Source organism: Neolamprologus multifasciatus, chromosome 12 (assembly GCF_963576455.1).
Source record: "Neolamprologus multifasciatus chromosome 12, fNeoMul1.2, whole genome shotgun sequence".
NCBI lineage: Eukaryota > Metazoa > Chordata > Actinopteri > Cichliformes > Cichlidae > Neolamprologus > Neolamprologus multifasciatus.
In genome coordinates this window covers 3,284,745-3,300,502 of record NC_140450.1, presented here as the reverse complement: position 1 = coordinate 3,300,502, position 15,758 = coordinate 3,284,745, and the positions used below count along the sequence as shown (strand labels likewise).

General features: G+C 44.2%; 1 protein-coding gene across 10 annotated transcripts in view; it reads right to left on the bottom strand.

Annotated features, from left to right (window-relative positions):
• The window catches only part of wdfy3 (WD repeat and FYVE domain containing 3), a 136,448-nt gene that overhangs the window by 36,785 nt on the left and 83,905 nt on the right, over positions 1-15,758 (bottom strand). For 4 of the 10 annotated variants that reach the window (XM_085180291.1, XM_085180290.1, XM_085180285.1 and 1 more), the window contains 15 exons: positions 15,200-15,384; positions 10,615-10,846; positions 10,264-10,424; positions 8,494-8,605; positions 8,218-8,408; positions 7,060-7,212; positions 6,675-6,752; positions 6,373-6,530; positions 6,190-6,284; positions 5,938-6,058; positions 4,196-4,413; positions 3,891-3,986; positions 1,730-1,926; positions 810-944; positions 56-235 (listed from right to left, as the gene is read on the bottom strand). In XM_085180291.1, the coding sequence (XP_085036417.1) occupies positions 56-235; positions 810-944; positions 1,730-1,926; positions 3,891-3,986; positions 4,196-4,413; positions 5,938-6,058; positions 6,190-6,284; positions 6,373-6,530; positions 6,675-6,752; positions 7,060-7,212; positions 8,218-8,408; positions 8,494-8,605; positions 10,264-10,424; positions 10,615-10,846; positions 15,200-15,384 (2,312 nt within the window). The remainder of the gene's footprint in view (positions 1-55; positions 236-809; positions 945-1,729; positions 1,927-3,890; positions 3,987-4,195; positions 4,414-5,937; positions 6,059-6,189; positions 6,285-6,372; positions 6,531-6,674; positions 6,753-7,059; positions 7,213-8,217; positions 8,409-8,493; positions 8,606-10,263; positions 10,425-10,614; positions 10,847-15,199; positions 15,385-15,758) is intronic. The other 6 variants (XM_085180289.1, XM_085180286.1, XM_085180288.1 and 3 more) reach the window with 6 other exon arrangements.

Here is a 15,758-nt window from a genome sequence, read left to right as displayed (position 1 = left end):
AGAATTTAATTTCTATTTCAAGTTGCTTAAGTGATAAAATAAAGGACAGACTTACCATTTCAGAGTACGGTCTGATGTTGAAGGGAAAGACAGTGGCTGCCAGGGCACAGAGGAACTCTGGGCTGTGCCACATTGGTGCAAGGTCGGACACGTTGTGGTAAAGGTATCTAAAGAACTGCATGAGTGTTACTGGGTACTCCCTGAGCCAGGAACCTTCCTCCTCTGACTGCCAAGGCTGGAAAGAGACAAAAGATGCAACGCAATGAAACCTGGAGAAGAATTTCCATTAAAATCTCAGCAGTTTAACAGTTCAAATCTCAGACTGATGCAAAAAATAAATAAAAAGTCTTTTCAGAGCAGTTATTGACACTAAGCCCACGGGCGGTCTAGTGAAGCTTCTCGTGCAGGGGATGAGCGCGCTAAAGGTGACGGGAGATTAGAAGAAAAACCTCCACAGAATCCAGACTGATCATAATCACATGTGAGTGCTTTTCAAGCTTGCTGTTAGGAACTGTTAAAACATGCACTTCTATGAGAAGGGCCTTGAATTTAACGAGCAAATAATGGCTTAAAAAGGTTCAACAATTATCCCAAAAGCTTTTTGTAGTCAAGTAGAAATCGCTGTGCAATCTTCCAGACTTTACTGTAACATTCTACACAAAAACAAGCTTTGTGAAACTGGCTGCAGATTAATGTTCGTGTTTAGGAAACTACATTGGTAAAACACTTATTTAGAGCATGTGCTACTGTAGAGGAAGCTGGAAATGACCAAAAATGACCAACGTGTCTGAAGGTTTGGAGGTTCTCACCAGGTTAAGCATGCTGCGCAGCATGGCCAGCAGCAGGAAAGCAGCCTCAGTACAAACGCTATGGATGGAGGCCACCACCGTCCCACTGGATGCCGGCACGCCAAAGATGAAGGTCCAGATAGAGTCCAGATCAAACTGAGAGAACAAACACAGACACTGGGGTAACTCGGGTCACACAGATACATGTAAATCTAATTAAACGAGTCCACTTTTGTATTTATTCATTAGCTGGTTTGACAGGTCAAATTCAGGTTTAAAAGTGAACCCATTATGCTCTTCCTCATTCAGCGTGGTTGCTTCTGCGGTCTTAGCTCTGTAAACCTTCTGTTTGAACAGGAGGTCGGTGGGGCAACAGAGGGCCGGCTGATTCAAAGCACTGGTCCTCTCACTGTTGGCTGGGTCCCACTGGTAACATAAAATGCATAACTGCAGAGTGGATGACCTGAGGGAGTACTCCATGGCCAAGTATGAGATAAATAAGGATCATTCTGAACTGTGAATCGTGCCCTAAAGAGTCGGTCCATCCAGCCTGTGATGGTTATCCGAGTTCGGGTTAAAGGGGCAACCGTCTAAGCAGAGATGCTTCCCTCTCCCTGCCCACCTCAAGCTCTTCTGGGGGGACAACGAGGCCTTCCAAAGGCAGCCCAGAGACATAATCTCAATCTAACCCTCCACCACCTTTTTCTGTCTGAGAAACACGGCCTCAGACTTTGAAGTGCTTCTTCAGTGAATTCAATGAAGTCCTGAGCAGCGACTCCAAGAATCCTCAATTCACTGACACTGTACTTGAAGGGGCAGGGACTCTAAAAAGTCCAAGAATACAAATCTGCAGCTGGAATCAGCAGCATAGGTCCACTTTAAGCCCTGAGGCTAACAAACGTGTTTAGTTATTATTATTAAAGAAGGTTGGGTATACTAACATGTACCTGCAGGCTGTCTGGGAGCTCGATGACAGGCTGCTGCAGGAAGAGAGCCATGAGCAGGAAGTAGAGTTCGGGTACGTTGGTGTGTTTGGGCAGCAGTGTCTGCAGAACAGGGAATCCTGGGAAATGGCAAGCGTCCCGGTTGATCTCCCGCAATGTGGAGCGCCCGCCGGCACTGCGACCCACGTTGAATCCTAAAAAGAAAGTTGAGAGAGTGAATGTTAAAAATAAAGCACAAAGGTAGAAGGGTGGCACCCTATGACTACTGCACCTACAGGCAGCTCTACATGCAGGTGTAGTGCCCACTTTTGGGTTTAATGAAGCAAAGCTATGAAGGAGATGGCTGCAGTAAAAATCTAAACTAACACAATCAATCAAAGCCAAACAGATTTGTTACGCTAAAAGAAAAACTCCAAATCTGAATAAAACTAAGGACTTCTACCTGATAGCGCTCATTCTGTTAGAGCAAGTCTCTAATGGGGAGTTTCCAGAGCTAAAGCAATGGTTCTCAACCTGGATGTTTGCAGGAGTGTTATGGTGTAATAAATACAAATAAAAGACCGAAGTAGGGCTAGGCCATATTATACCGTTCACGGTAATACCGGTACAATGTTAGGCAACGATAAGAAAATGAAATATTGCGATAGAATATGGGTAAAACGCGCATGTGCAGTGCTTTTGTTTTCATATGCACATGGCCGAAAAAGCATGGCAGCAACGGCGAATGAGAAGGGAGAAGGCGGATCGTTGAGTGAAACGGATGAACCAGAATAGGTTTGTAAAAATGGTGCCACTTCAGTGATGTGGAACTGGTTTGGTGTTTGTCCGTCAGATCGTTCAGGTCCCAAAGTCAAACGAACACTGCAGCGTCACTGAGAGTTAAAAACTGTCTAAATTATTTCATCTTTAATAAAACGATCAGCATTGCTGCTTCACCAGGTGTAACTATGAAGTTTAGCATCCAGGCATCCATGAAAACAGAATTTATTACATTTAACGGAGTTAGAAGTTAGCAGGAAGTTAGCGGAAGTTAGCTCGTTAGTTTCGCTAGTTACCTTAGCATGATATAGCATGTTCTGACTGAGAGATTTCTGAAAAAAATCAAACGTACAGCTTTGCTAACACTTCCAACATAAGTGAAGACAGGAAGCTAATCAGCAGTGATGTTTGTAAAGTTACTGAAGTTGGGCTAGCTGGTATATAATGATGTGCTACGTGATCGCTAGCGACACAGCTATGTTAGCATAGCATAAACAGTGAAGCTGGAGGATGAACGCTAACACTTTTCCACTCGATAAAAGTTAACGTGAAGGTTCCTGATGGTTAGAGACAAATACAGTCGCATGGCAGGATGCTGTAAACGGACCAAACTTCAGTCAGGAGAACAACTGAGATAATCCATCCACAATACGAGGTTAGTGATTAATATACTGCAACAACACAGGAATAGAGCAGCTGTGATAGAATACAGCATTAATGAATCAATGGTACAGAAGTGGAGGAAGCAAGAAGAATGAGTTGAATAAAGTTTGATTCATCTGACTGCTTTGTTTCCTTAATGTGTCTTATAATCTCGTGCACCTTATGGTCCGAAAAATACGTATTTGACTTTTTAATTTGGCACACTGCAGTTTAATATTGCAAAGCTACTCTTTTTAACTTCAGTGGATATTATACGTGGTTATGCTCAGGATATGTCAGCCCATTTCTACTGGAAATGCCTTTTGGTTAAACTTTCAGCAAGGAATTTGCATTTGCACTGTTAAATGTTTATATAGGTTTAATGCACATAAAACAGCTGCTTGTTTAAGTGAAAATAAATGGATGGGGTTGTTTTTTTTGCGCTAGCAAAGTGTTCGAGTTGCATTTTGTCTCGCATCAATTATATCGTCAGTTATATTGTTATCGCAAATTTTCAAATCTATATCGTGATAAATACTTTTGGCCATATCGCCCTACTCTAGACAGAAGTATTATGGAAATATTAAAGCAAACATCACCATCTGAAATTATTCCAGGCTGGTAAATCCAGTTTTGAAGAATCCAAATGGTTTTTACGCCTGAGCAATGAGAAGGTTGAAAACCACTGAGTTCAAAAGGAACTATGGTATGATGCAGCAGCAGGGGAGAGCGGGAGGGTGAAAATGAGAGAACCAACCCTTGGCTGTTCGGCGCACAAACTGTGCAGCTCTCTGTTTGCTGAACGAAGGCCAACTCCGACGGAAAGCGTTGCCAGAGTGAGGAGAGGCGTCTGCTGAGCCATGTTACAACATACAGTATTTACCTTGGAAATCACGATTTCTTACTTGTGACTGTTCTGAGAGCGGGTGCTTACAGGTTTGAACGTCTGGAGCTAATACACGCACACATCCCTCAAAGGCGAGTGCCTAATGTTAACCAAATCCAGCCTCTCAGCTCCAATTTTGTGCCGCGATGACAGCGAACCCACGCTGCTGCACTCACCCAGCACTGTGCCGATCTTATTGGTCAGGACGGAGTCGGTGTGGTCCAGCCAGCCTCCTCCGCACAGGCCCTCTTTGAAGCGGTTGAGGATCGACTGATTGGACAGCAGCACCACCAGGATCCACAGAGCTGCCGTCACTGTGGTGGAGTGGAGATGTTCTTCCATGAACATCAGGAGCCAATCAAAGCCCAGCGTTCGCACCAGCTCCTCGCACGCCCTGCAGGGAGAAAAAGTTTTGCAGGTTTACTGTTGCTTTAATATCAGTTTCACAACATTTTAAATACTTTGTCAATATTTCTGCATCTGTTTGCTCATTATGTTGCTAAATTATATCAACCAGTGTCATTATAATCTCCATCTCTGTCAGCTGCTGGGCATATTGCCATTATTTGAGTCAAGTTGAGCCATATTCCAGTAATAACTGGAAATGTTGTATGTAGAGCTAAATAGCTTTTTAATGATAAAAGTCTTTAAAAGATCAAAGAACAAGAATAATGTTGTGTGGTGCTTTTATGATTGATTATTTATAGTTTTCAAAATAAATGGACAGCGTGAGAGTTTGCATTTTAACTTGAAGCTTTCAGGATGAGCAGATATGACAGAGAAGGAGCAAATAACAACACCCAAGTGCTAGTTGGCTTGGTTTGCAAACTGCAGTTCCTCAACTGCCCACTTGGGGTGCCTCCAAGCTCAGACCATATAAAAGTGTTTTCATTGTTGCAGTCTCTGCGCTTAGAGGCAGGATGTGATGAATGAGCGGCAGATCTTTTTTTTACCATTTATGTACAAAACTTTACACAGATAAGTAAGCATGCTAACAGCCTACTGCACAAACAGATTTAATCTCTGTAGCTAATTTGTTGTTGCTGAACTGCAGAGCTCCTTCAGTGACAGACTGCTGCATCCTCGATGCATGAAGGAGCGTTTCCGCAGGTCCTTCCTCCCTGCAGCTGTCAGACTGTACAATCAGAACTGCTCCCAACAAACATAGATGTTTACATCAGTGCTGTAACTGCAATAAGTTAGTTAATTAACCAATTCGCACTACAACCTGGTTTGCCTCTTACCTGTAATTATTTTTATTTAATTTAATAACTGTACAGTTCTCTCTGTTTATAGTAACCATTGTCCTTAATGTAAATATGTAAGAAAAAATTGTGTATGTTTCTGTTTTGTGTCCTGTGTACTGTTTGTAGTATATTTGTCTTTTGGCTGCTGTTACAACCAAATTTCCCCTTGTGGGACAATTAAATGATTATTCTATTCTATTCTAATTTAATTAATCTTCACAACAACTGCATGGGGTGATTTCATTTATTATTATTTTTAAATAAAACTTATCTTTTTAAGACTATTAAGGTTTAAAGTTATAATGTTAGAATTATGGCAGCTTTGATAGATGGTAAATGCTGACACAGGCGGCTGTATCTGCCTGTTAGGCGTCAACTACGCTAACCAGAATCACTAAACTGACCATGTATGTGTTGCTGCCTATTTATTACAATAATGTGGCTTAAAGAGAAGTTAATTCTACCAACAGACGATCCCAGAGCTCTGTGCTCCAGAGTGAAATCAGAGTATGTTAGTTAGGAATTATTATTAGCAGATATCTGTGTTTGTACCCCTGCAGTCTGTGGATGGTCATTAAGCTACAAGCATAACTTTACGTCTCTAGTCCAACGTGGCATCTAACTGCTATTTTTTTAATCTAAACAACGTCTGGAGGAGAGCGGTGTCTTACTGGGCATTAACTGTGCACTTCTCTTTTGTGGTGAAAAGCAGTTTAAGAAGGCTGTCCAGCAGTCGATTTCTCAGCAGAATGAGGTTTGCTGATAGGAGGCCACCAAAGTCGTCATCATTTCCTGCAGATGCACAAAATGTTTCATATTTATTAAGGATAGAAAAACAGTCAAGCACTGACCATATACTTTTGGCCACACATTATTTAGGATAGAGGTGCAAGAACTCAGATCAACACTAATATCACTCATACCTCCGTCTATCTTCTCCTCATTATTGATTTCCATGACAACAAACTTCTCACAGACGGCAAATGTGGGAAGAGTGGAGGAGATGAACTGGCCGAACCTGTGGAGACAGCAAACGGTCTTATGCTGCACTGGCATGGATCATCGTCACCGACGTTCACGTGGCGGCTACACGAGCGCGTTCTTACCGCAGCAGGTCGTATGGGTTGGGGAAGCCTTGCAGCAGCAGACTGAGCACGTTGCTGATGGCGGCGACAGTGGGCTGGGACAGCGTGGAGTCTCTCAGGGTGAGCAGCAGTCGTGGGATGAGCTGAAACTCTCTCAGGAGTTTAGCATTTTTAGCCGCCTCACTATTCGACACAGTCAGCAAAACACACAGTGAGACGCTTTCACGTTAAAATGAAAATAATTGTGCCAATTTTAAAAAAATTAAACTCATGTTATTCTTCGTGTGATCTGTTTCTTGTTCAGGGAAACTTCCTTCTGACACTTGCCTGGATTCTGTCAGCAGTTCAATGAAGTGCTCGAACAGAGACAGATGGAGCTCGTAGGGAGCGTGCAGCCAAACCTGAGGAGCAGACGGAGCAGACTCAGACCCTGCCGCACAACTCATTTCTGGCAGCACAAACTTCTGGCACAGAGTAGCTCAGTTCCTTAACACTTCAACATCAAAAAAACACTTTTTTCTTTTCCTGTTTTAACAAACGCAAAAACATACCTGCAAACTCTCCGTTTTATTAGCCGAGCCGGGTTTAAGTGGAACGAGACTTTTATCAATGCTAAATAGGCGAGCTTTCTTTGACAGCTGCACACTAATGTCCTTATTTCAGTCGGCTCACAAGCATTATGGGTCAATGGGCCCTGTAAACACTCACCTCAAAGTCGCACAGTAGGTCCTGGAAGGCCGTGGAGTTGGGGATGATGGAGGTTTCGTGGCCGCTGTCAACGGTTCCCACCAGAGAGAAGGTGAGGTGGAGGATGTGGCTGTTTAGCAGCGAGCGCTTCTTCTTTAGGAGCATAGCCAGCAACTAAAGAGGAAGACAAAACAAATACGCATTTACAAATGTTGAAGTAACGGGACACGAGCTTTGTGTACAGACTTAAACTTGGCTTTCAGTCTGTGAACTCACTGCTGGGTCATATTCACATTAATCACGCCGTCACTAACAGTAGTCTGTGCTTAGTCTGACACAGAAACACATTCAAAAACATATGTGACTGGAGACAAATGACCATCCATCTTCTGCTTATCTGGGGCCGGGTTGTGGGGGCAGCAGCCTAAGCAGAGAAGCCCAGACCTCCCTCTCCCCAGCCACCACCTCCAGCTTATCCGGGGGAACACCAAGGCGTTCCCAGGCCAGCCGATGATATAATCTCTCCAGCGCATCCTGGGTCTGCCCTGGGGCTCCTGCCAGTGGGACATGCCTAAAACATCCTTGTCAAATGCCTGAACCACCTTAACTGGCTCCTTTCGATGTGGAGCAGCAGCGGCTCTACTCTACTCCCGGATGGCTGAGCTCCTCACCCTATCTCTAAGGGAGAGGCCGGCCACCCTTCAGAGGAAGCTCATTTCTACAATCTTGTTCTTTCGGTCACTACCCACAGCTCGTAACCATAGGTGAGGGTAGGGACAGGGATCAACTGTTAAATTGAAAGCTTCTCTGTTACACAGCTCTCTCGTCACCACGACGGACCGGCACAGCGCCCGCATCACTGCAGCCGCCGCAGCAATCGTCTGTCGATCTCCCGCTTCCTTCTCCCATCACTCGATCAAATGAGCATTTTGTAAACAAATTTAGAAAAGTAGAAGCAACACTGTTAAAGTACAACGGAGAGCATTTATTTACACACCACGTTTCTGAATAAATGCTGTGCAAATCGCACTATTCATTTAAACACTACAGTGTTTAAATGTGTGAAGCGAATGCCTTGCGTCCCAATTTACGAATGTTTCGATGGCAATTTTTTAGAAAAACTCAGTAATTATCCTGGAAATGTAACTAAAACTTTTCATTTAAGTTTTCATAACTAACCTGGTAACCTTGGATGCGCTCCATCTCCTTACTGGCCAGCGGGTTGCTTTTTACAACACACACTAAAGCCTTGACAGCCGCATACAGTCCCTCCACATCTGACGCCATGGCAACCAGACCCAAAATGGCCGCGGCCCCTCCCACATACTGCAGGTTGGTGGCCACAGGTTTGGGCACGAATGCACGAACGCCTGACGGAGGGAGAAAGAGAACAAGTGAGTTTTCATCCACTAGAGAACAGCGTTTGGTATTCTGAGTCGCGCAGATTTGGTTTACCTAAATATCCAATCACAGCAGCTCCGATGGTGCGTGCGGGACCATTCAGGTGACCGGCGGCATTGTGAATCAGTTTTACCGGAGTGGCGTTTTCATGAGAGGACACGGCGAGCTGAAGGAGATGGAAAAGAAATGACAGAAATTAAAAACACACACCTCAAGTATGTCTGCAGACGGCAACTCGACGGTTACTTTTAAACTACTTCTTCAGAGCTGCTTTCACACAACTTTGCACCATTTCCTCATTTGTTAGTCAAACGTTTGTTGCTGTGGATGTTTGTCTACGAATAAGAATATTTTACTGTTAGACGCTGCAGTTTTACACCAAGCTTTGATTATTGAGCTGAAGTGAAATATTGGATTCTTTCAGTTAATTCGGGGAAGGTAAAAACAGCATTATGCAACACTGGCATTTAGAATAATTGTGTATTTATGGAGTTTTATTTGACACCCATGTTTAGCGAAGCGAGAGGGTGTGAAAGACCCAAACACTTATGCTTAGTTTGCTAAGAGGGAAGTGATAATGCTGCATGAGAGGACAACAACTTATTTTCGTTCCCCTCTGCACAGTGAGTGAGTGTCTTCCTGCTCTGTGACAGGTCTCTGCTGCAGAATTGCTGCCTCTGTAATTCTCTGCACTTCACTTCCTGTGAGTCGCTGCGGGAGACGGAGCAGGAGAGACGGGCAGGCTGGGAAATGACTTGACAAGTGTGGAGAAAGAGATAACACAGAGCTCATCTGGAGCTCACACTCGTGGTGGGACTGTGTGTGCTGCTTCCTTTAAATGCATCATTTAAATGCAATGGACTTGAGTTTTCTGTTGAAAAATGAAATTGACCATTAAGTGTGTGAATGCACATCCGTAGCCATTTCCAGATATGCACAGCAGCCCTATACTTTCCTAGAAGTTTCCTAGACAGGGTGCATGTGTCCAAAGTAATGGAGTACATCGAAGTCATGCAAAGCAGGTGATTCCCTGCAGCGAAAGGACGTCTGTGGAAAATGCCCCAATCTAACAATCCTGAAATAGTCTGAAATCCATGTGTGAAAACAGCTTATATGTGTGTGTTTACACGTTGGACCTCAATCTGGAGTTTTTCTGCTTGTATTTATTTATTTATTAACTTCAAAGTCTTTCCTCTCTGCAAACGTTACACTTGTGCTAAAGGTAAACACGTCACCACATGGCACTGTGGCAGAGGGAGAAGACAGGTTTCTTTTTTCAGTCGGTTACGTCAGCCAGGATGATGTCATCTCAGCCAGTGTGCTGCACACTTCAATAGACAACTGAATTTAGAGTTACGGTTTAAAGGTAACTGTAACGGAAATAATAGATTCTTTAATGAAACTTTGACAGAATATCTGACAGTAAGATTTCCATTTAGCACGATTTTTGCGCCACGGACCGGTTTATGCCCGACAATATTTTCACGGACCGGCCTTTAAGGTGTCGCGGATAAATACAACAAAATAAAACTAGTACCGGTACCGAAAAAAAGAAGATTTATTCATAACACACGTGAAAAGACCCAGGAAAACCGAGTTAACGATAAAAACGATAACAAAATAACGCTGAAAACCGATAAAAACCCTGAAAACTATACATTTCACACCTGAGCCTCAACTTTCGCGGCCCGGTACCAAACAACTCACGGACCGGTACCGGTCCGAGGCCCGGGGGTTGGGGACCGCTGATTTAGCAGACAAACCTGCGGTGACAACAACATTAAAGCAGTGACTTTTAATTCTTTGCGAAGTCGTGCGTCTGACCTGTTTGGCGATGGCTTTGCTGTCCAGTTTGTTGTAGCTTTTCCTGATTTTGGCCACAGTGAGAGTCAACACAGAGAGCGCATACAGACTGAAAGACACCTTCTCCTCTGGCACCAGCACCACCGGAGAGGCCGGCGCTACCTCCGCCTTGGAGTCCTTACCTGCAGGAAGGGAAAATGGAGAAGGTTAAAAGTGAGTAAAGAAAAGAGGAGCCATGTATGGATGAACACTGGGAGAAAAGAAGTGATGCAAGGTGGTTAAATGACAGAATAAAACTAAAGAAAAGCATTAAAGTAGAGCAAGGATTTAGCAGGTCTGCAGACTGTACGTCGAGGTCTGGTGTCCACTCACAGGGGAGGTAGACGGCCTGAAAGCTGCCCACGTAGTTGGGTCCAAGCTCATAAATGGCAGCGACGCTGGCGGCAGGTAGGAACTCCTCCAGGAAGTGAGTAGGCCCAAGACGCCACACCAGGCTGGAGAGCTGGCGCTGGGCAGGGGGTGTCCCTATGTACCCATAAACAGTACTGACGACAGGAGGGTTGGTGGAGCTGGAGCCGCCTGGAGCGCTGTGGATGTAGTGAAGCTGGAGAAGAGGAAAGATGAAGGTAATGACTCAAAAGAGGGATTTCTATAAGATAGGACATTCGTGTTCTCAGACAGTTTTTTGTGTTAGGAAATGCAGACGTAGCACGCCACAAACTTCAGAGACTACAAAGAGAAATGACTTACATTTGACTTGTTTATTGGCTCAGATCACAACAGAGCTTCAGAGCATGTGAGATACACAAACTCATTTCAATTATATGCACAGTTGAAGTTTGAACCCACTTAATTGTGAACCGGTCCCGTATGCTGTCCCCTCTGAGAGGATTAAATAATCATCATGTCTATATTTCAGGGAACAGAACTTAAAAACATCACAGATCAAAGATGATTTTATCATTTAATATTCTCTGCTGGCTCGGTGCACAGACATGATTTACTCCTGAGTTTGTCTTTTGTCAGTGTGAGTCAGAGACTGATGAGATGATCGTTTGCTCTGATAACTCCTTTTGTGTCCCTTTCTTTGGGGAAGCAGGCTAATTAAATATGCATGCGTTACCTATTTACGTCAGTGATGAATTAAATGGATGGATGGAGCTGATAAATAATCGAGTTGACCTATCAGCTCCTGGATTTTAACAGCTCGGATGTGCGTTTATGTTCAAAACACGTCACAGGCACAGTGAAAACAAGCAGATTGAAATTGTTAAGATTATTTAGCTTACTGCTAACAGTTCTAAACTAAGCAGAGGAGGAGGTATCTCGGGGTCTCGTTCACGAGGGGAGGGGGCAATTGAACGGGAGACTGGCAGATTGATTGCTGCAGCGTCTGCAGTGATGCGGATGCTGCACCGGTTCGCTGTGGTGAAGAGACAGTTGAGCGTGAAAGTGAAGCTGTCGATTTACATCCGTACTCTCATCTGTGGTCATGAGCTCTGGGTAACGACTGGAAGAATTAGACAGCGGATACAAGTGGCAGAAATCAGAAGTCTCTGAAGGGCGGCTGGACTCAGCCTTAAAGACAGGGTGACCCAGAGTAGACCTGATACTCATCAACATCAGAAGAAGCCAGTTGGGGCAGTTCAGGCATCTGGTTAGAAAGAGTCCCAGGCACCTCCTGGGTGAGGTATTGATTACTGGGCATATCCTACATGGAGGAGGACCTGGGGCATACACAGGACAGCCTGGGGCTTGGGGCCGATAGGCTGCCGCCCTGTGTCCTGGCCGTGGATAAACAGCAGGATGGATGGAAAAACGGTGCATCTTACTTGGTTTTCAGACTTCGACCTATCAGACCTACTCAGAATTTTAACTTATGGCACCAGAGCAGATGGAGAATCTGTCTCTGCCTCCGGCCGCCCAACACTCAAGACTAAAGTGCGACTGATTTCAGTAAAGAACATACGGCAGAGTTGAGTAAATAACTACACATGACGAATGTTCGGGAAATCTGTTTGTCTCACGTGTCTGAAAGAAAAAATAAATCGGTCGATATTTTGGAATATCAGATTTTTAAATCACCAAATATTGTTATAATCTTAAAAATCCAATATCAGGTTCTTACAGAGACAACATACTCGGCGGCCATAGAGGGACATTGGAAAAGTCATCTGCACTGCAGGAAGATCCACAATGAGATCAGCAGCCATGCTTTTGTTTTAAGGTCTCAAAAAATCTAAAAGTATTTCAAAGTGCAGTCACTGCTGAGTCCAGACGCACTGAAGCATCCCAGCAGGGTAATACTCTCACCACCATGTTTCACCGTGAGGACGGTGTTCTCTGAGTTGTTCACCTCCTCCTTTGTTCTCCAAACATAAGCAGCATCTCTTTGGCCAAAGAGCTCTAGTTTGTTTCATTTGACCAAGAGGCGCACTTCCTGTGTACATTATCTTTCTCCAGGGTGTTCTTAGCGTACCTTTATCTGCAGAAGTTGGGGTTTTTTCCTGTGTATGTTCCAGTGATCGTCTTCTTTTAGACTACAATGACTTGGCAGTCGTTCTGGGGTCTTTAGACACATCAACACTCAACGGTGTCTTTGAAATCTTTGCTTCTACCTCAGACAGGCTTGTTCCGCACTGTGTGGCTCTCCTAGAATTTCCGGATAATCCTTCTCACTCCAGTAGGGATGCACCGATACCGATATCGGGTATCGGCCTCGATAGAAAAGTGGTATCGGTGCATCCCTACACACCAGTTCTGGACATATGGAAACGCTGTGATAACTCTGCATATCCATTTCCTGCTTTGTAAGTATCAACAATTATATTAAGTCTGAACTGATTTCTTTGTTTTTAGCGTGATGCTTTCTCAAGTGACAGTTTAAACCCTGGCTGAAGTTTTTAAACTTTGTGTTAATTGAAAGATAAACTCAGTTTTAACTTGACTTTAGACAGTTTTAAAAACTTAAAGCACATCATTGTACAGCAGTGGTTTGTGCTGAGGCTCAATAAAAAGTCAGCGGGCTAATAATCCTGACACAGATAACTTTTGTTTTTTTCTGAAATAATTCTGTTGTTATTTTTTTATTTAAATAAACAAACATGTGGAGCCTTTTTTTAAACAACCAGGGCCTTAATAGTTCATTCTTAAAATCACAAGATTCATTTTTGACCAATCAAAACGCCTGATGTTACACAACAGCGAGTGACGCAGAGACACTGTCTATGGGAAGGATAAAAAGGGATATGAAAGAAGAAATACTGCTCAGCACAAAACAGCATTTCAGCAGTTTTCTGAGCAGAAATAAAACGTATCATCTATTCATTATTCACCCATCAAGCCACTCCTGCTGTTGTTACTGGCTACTTGTGCCATTTAGACCTCCTGGGAGGTGCCTGCACACCTTTAGCTTTACTGTCACTCTTTCACAAGCTAAATACAACCACACGAACACTTAGACCCATATGAGACACACGACCAGCCTGTTTTTTCCTCCACACGGCCCTCAGCAGGAAATGAAGCCGCTGTTATCAGTGCCATTAAGGAGAAGCTGTGACTTGCGGTCTCAGCCTATTCCCTATTCTGCTGTCTAATCTCAGGGGAATCTAAAGTCACTGAACCACAAACCACATCACAGTCTGCTGACTGCAGCACTCAAAAGCTGCCGTTTAAAGGTCGCAGTTAGAAATGTACGCCACTGCTGCTTCTCAACGCCAACCGTGATCCAGATATGACGAGCTAATTATGGTCGACTTCCAAACACAAAGCCGTTGTTGCGCCGTACTTACCTACTGATGCATAATAAATTATCAGCACACTCGCTCACTGTTTCTTTATACAGCAGCTGTCTTTAAAAACAGGTAACCGTGAATATGAGATAATGGAGATAGTTTTTATGTATATGACATATAGTCTGATTTTATACCCATAAATCCATCTACATTTATTACAAGACTTAACTGATGTAACCTATTAAAGATATACTGGCAAGCTAGGTTAATCCTCCTCTTATGCCGGCTCACACTGTGCGATTTTGTCAGTCGCGCGATTCAGCTCCTGCTCAAACTGCACGATTGACTCGCAGGGGTTAGAAGTTCGTAGGTCACGATGCAGGTCTCACACTATACGACCCGATGCTCTGATGCGACCCGAGTGCTCACACTGTGCGTCCATAAAATGAAGGTTATAACAGAAATTCTGTCGCTCGCTCTCCCTCTCTGTCTTTCACTCACACAGACACACACCGCCGTCAACTTTGCTAAATTGCTAATGAAAAACATGATCAGTCAGCTGTGATTGAGCAGCGATGTCCATCCAACTATTTTCACGGTTGTTGTGGTCGTGATAATTTTGTGAGGTCACATCGAAAAGGCTCGGATGAGCTTTCCAAAGTTCTACAAGTGCCTCCATCGCTTGTGTCCAGATCACACGCTGCACTGCCGTGCTGCGCCGTCTTTTTCGCTGACATTTGTGTTTGTGTTTGCGCAGTGTGAGAAACTGCGGTGACACCCTCGCGACCAAGCGATTGATGATCGGGAGCTGGTCGTGAGGTGTTAATCGCTTCTCGTTACCCCACGTATACTACACGATGCACGACGAAGGCCAAAATCGGGCCAAAAATCGCAGTGTGAGCCCGGCATTACTGCACCTTTACCAGGGTACAGGCTTACAGCTCCACTTCGTCCTTCTGCTCATAATAGTAAAGATGTGTTCGAAACAGGGAATACGTTTTCCTGTTTGATAGCAAGTGTCTTTTTCTGTTCATGCAACAACAAAACCCCCAAAACATCCAACAAACAACCTGCATGCAACGAAGCCTGTTCACCCGCAGTTGGTCAACAGAAACTGGACAGTTTACTACAGTTTTCCTAACAGCTGGATCTCGACAGGAACAACAAAGTGAGATCTGCATGTGGATGCTGGTTATCGCTGACACGCCGCGTACTAATTTTACCTTGACAGTGCTGATGAGCTGGCCGTCGATGTACAGCGTGGCCATGCTATTCTTCAGCATGCCTTTGCTCATGACCAGCACCAGGTGGTGCCACTGGCCCTCGGCGATCAGCTCGCCACAGCGGAATCGAGCGCAGCAGGGAAGGATCTCGTAGAAGGAGGCTTCTTCGCTAGAATCATCCGCTGCTTGATGGGGGAAGGCAGAGAGAAGCAGGGGGCAACATCAATGAGTCGGAGAGCTCCAGCAGAAGTGAGTATATTAGCTCAGGGTTAAAGCCCCAGAGAGGAAGCCTGTTTGGTCGTAACAGGAAGTGCACATTTCAAGGTCATATTTATCAAATATAATCTCTAAACAAAACTATCAGCATTTTAAACTCAAATATCTAACAGAAAATTTATTTTCTGGGAATATATACTGTATGAAAGTGCATCATCCTAAAAACAAAACAGTAATGGCTTTTGGTATACAAGCTGGAGATTTCACAGATTTGAGATAATTTTCTCCTGATGGTTCACCAAAAAGAATCTTAAAGCATGGACACAGTATAGAGGTCTAGAGG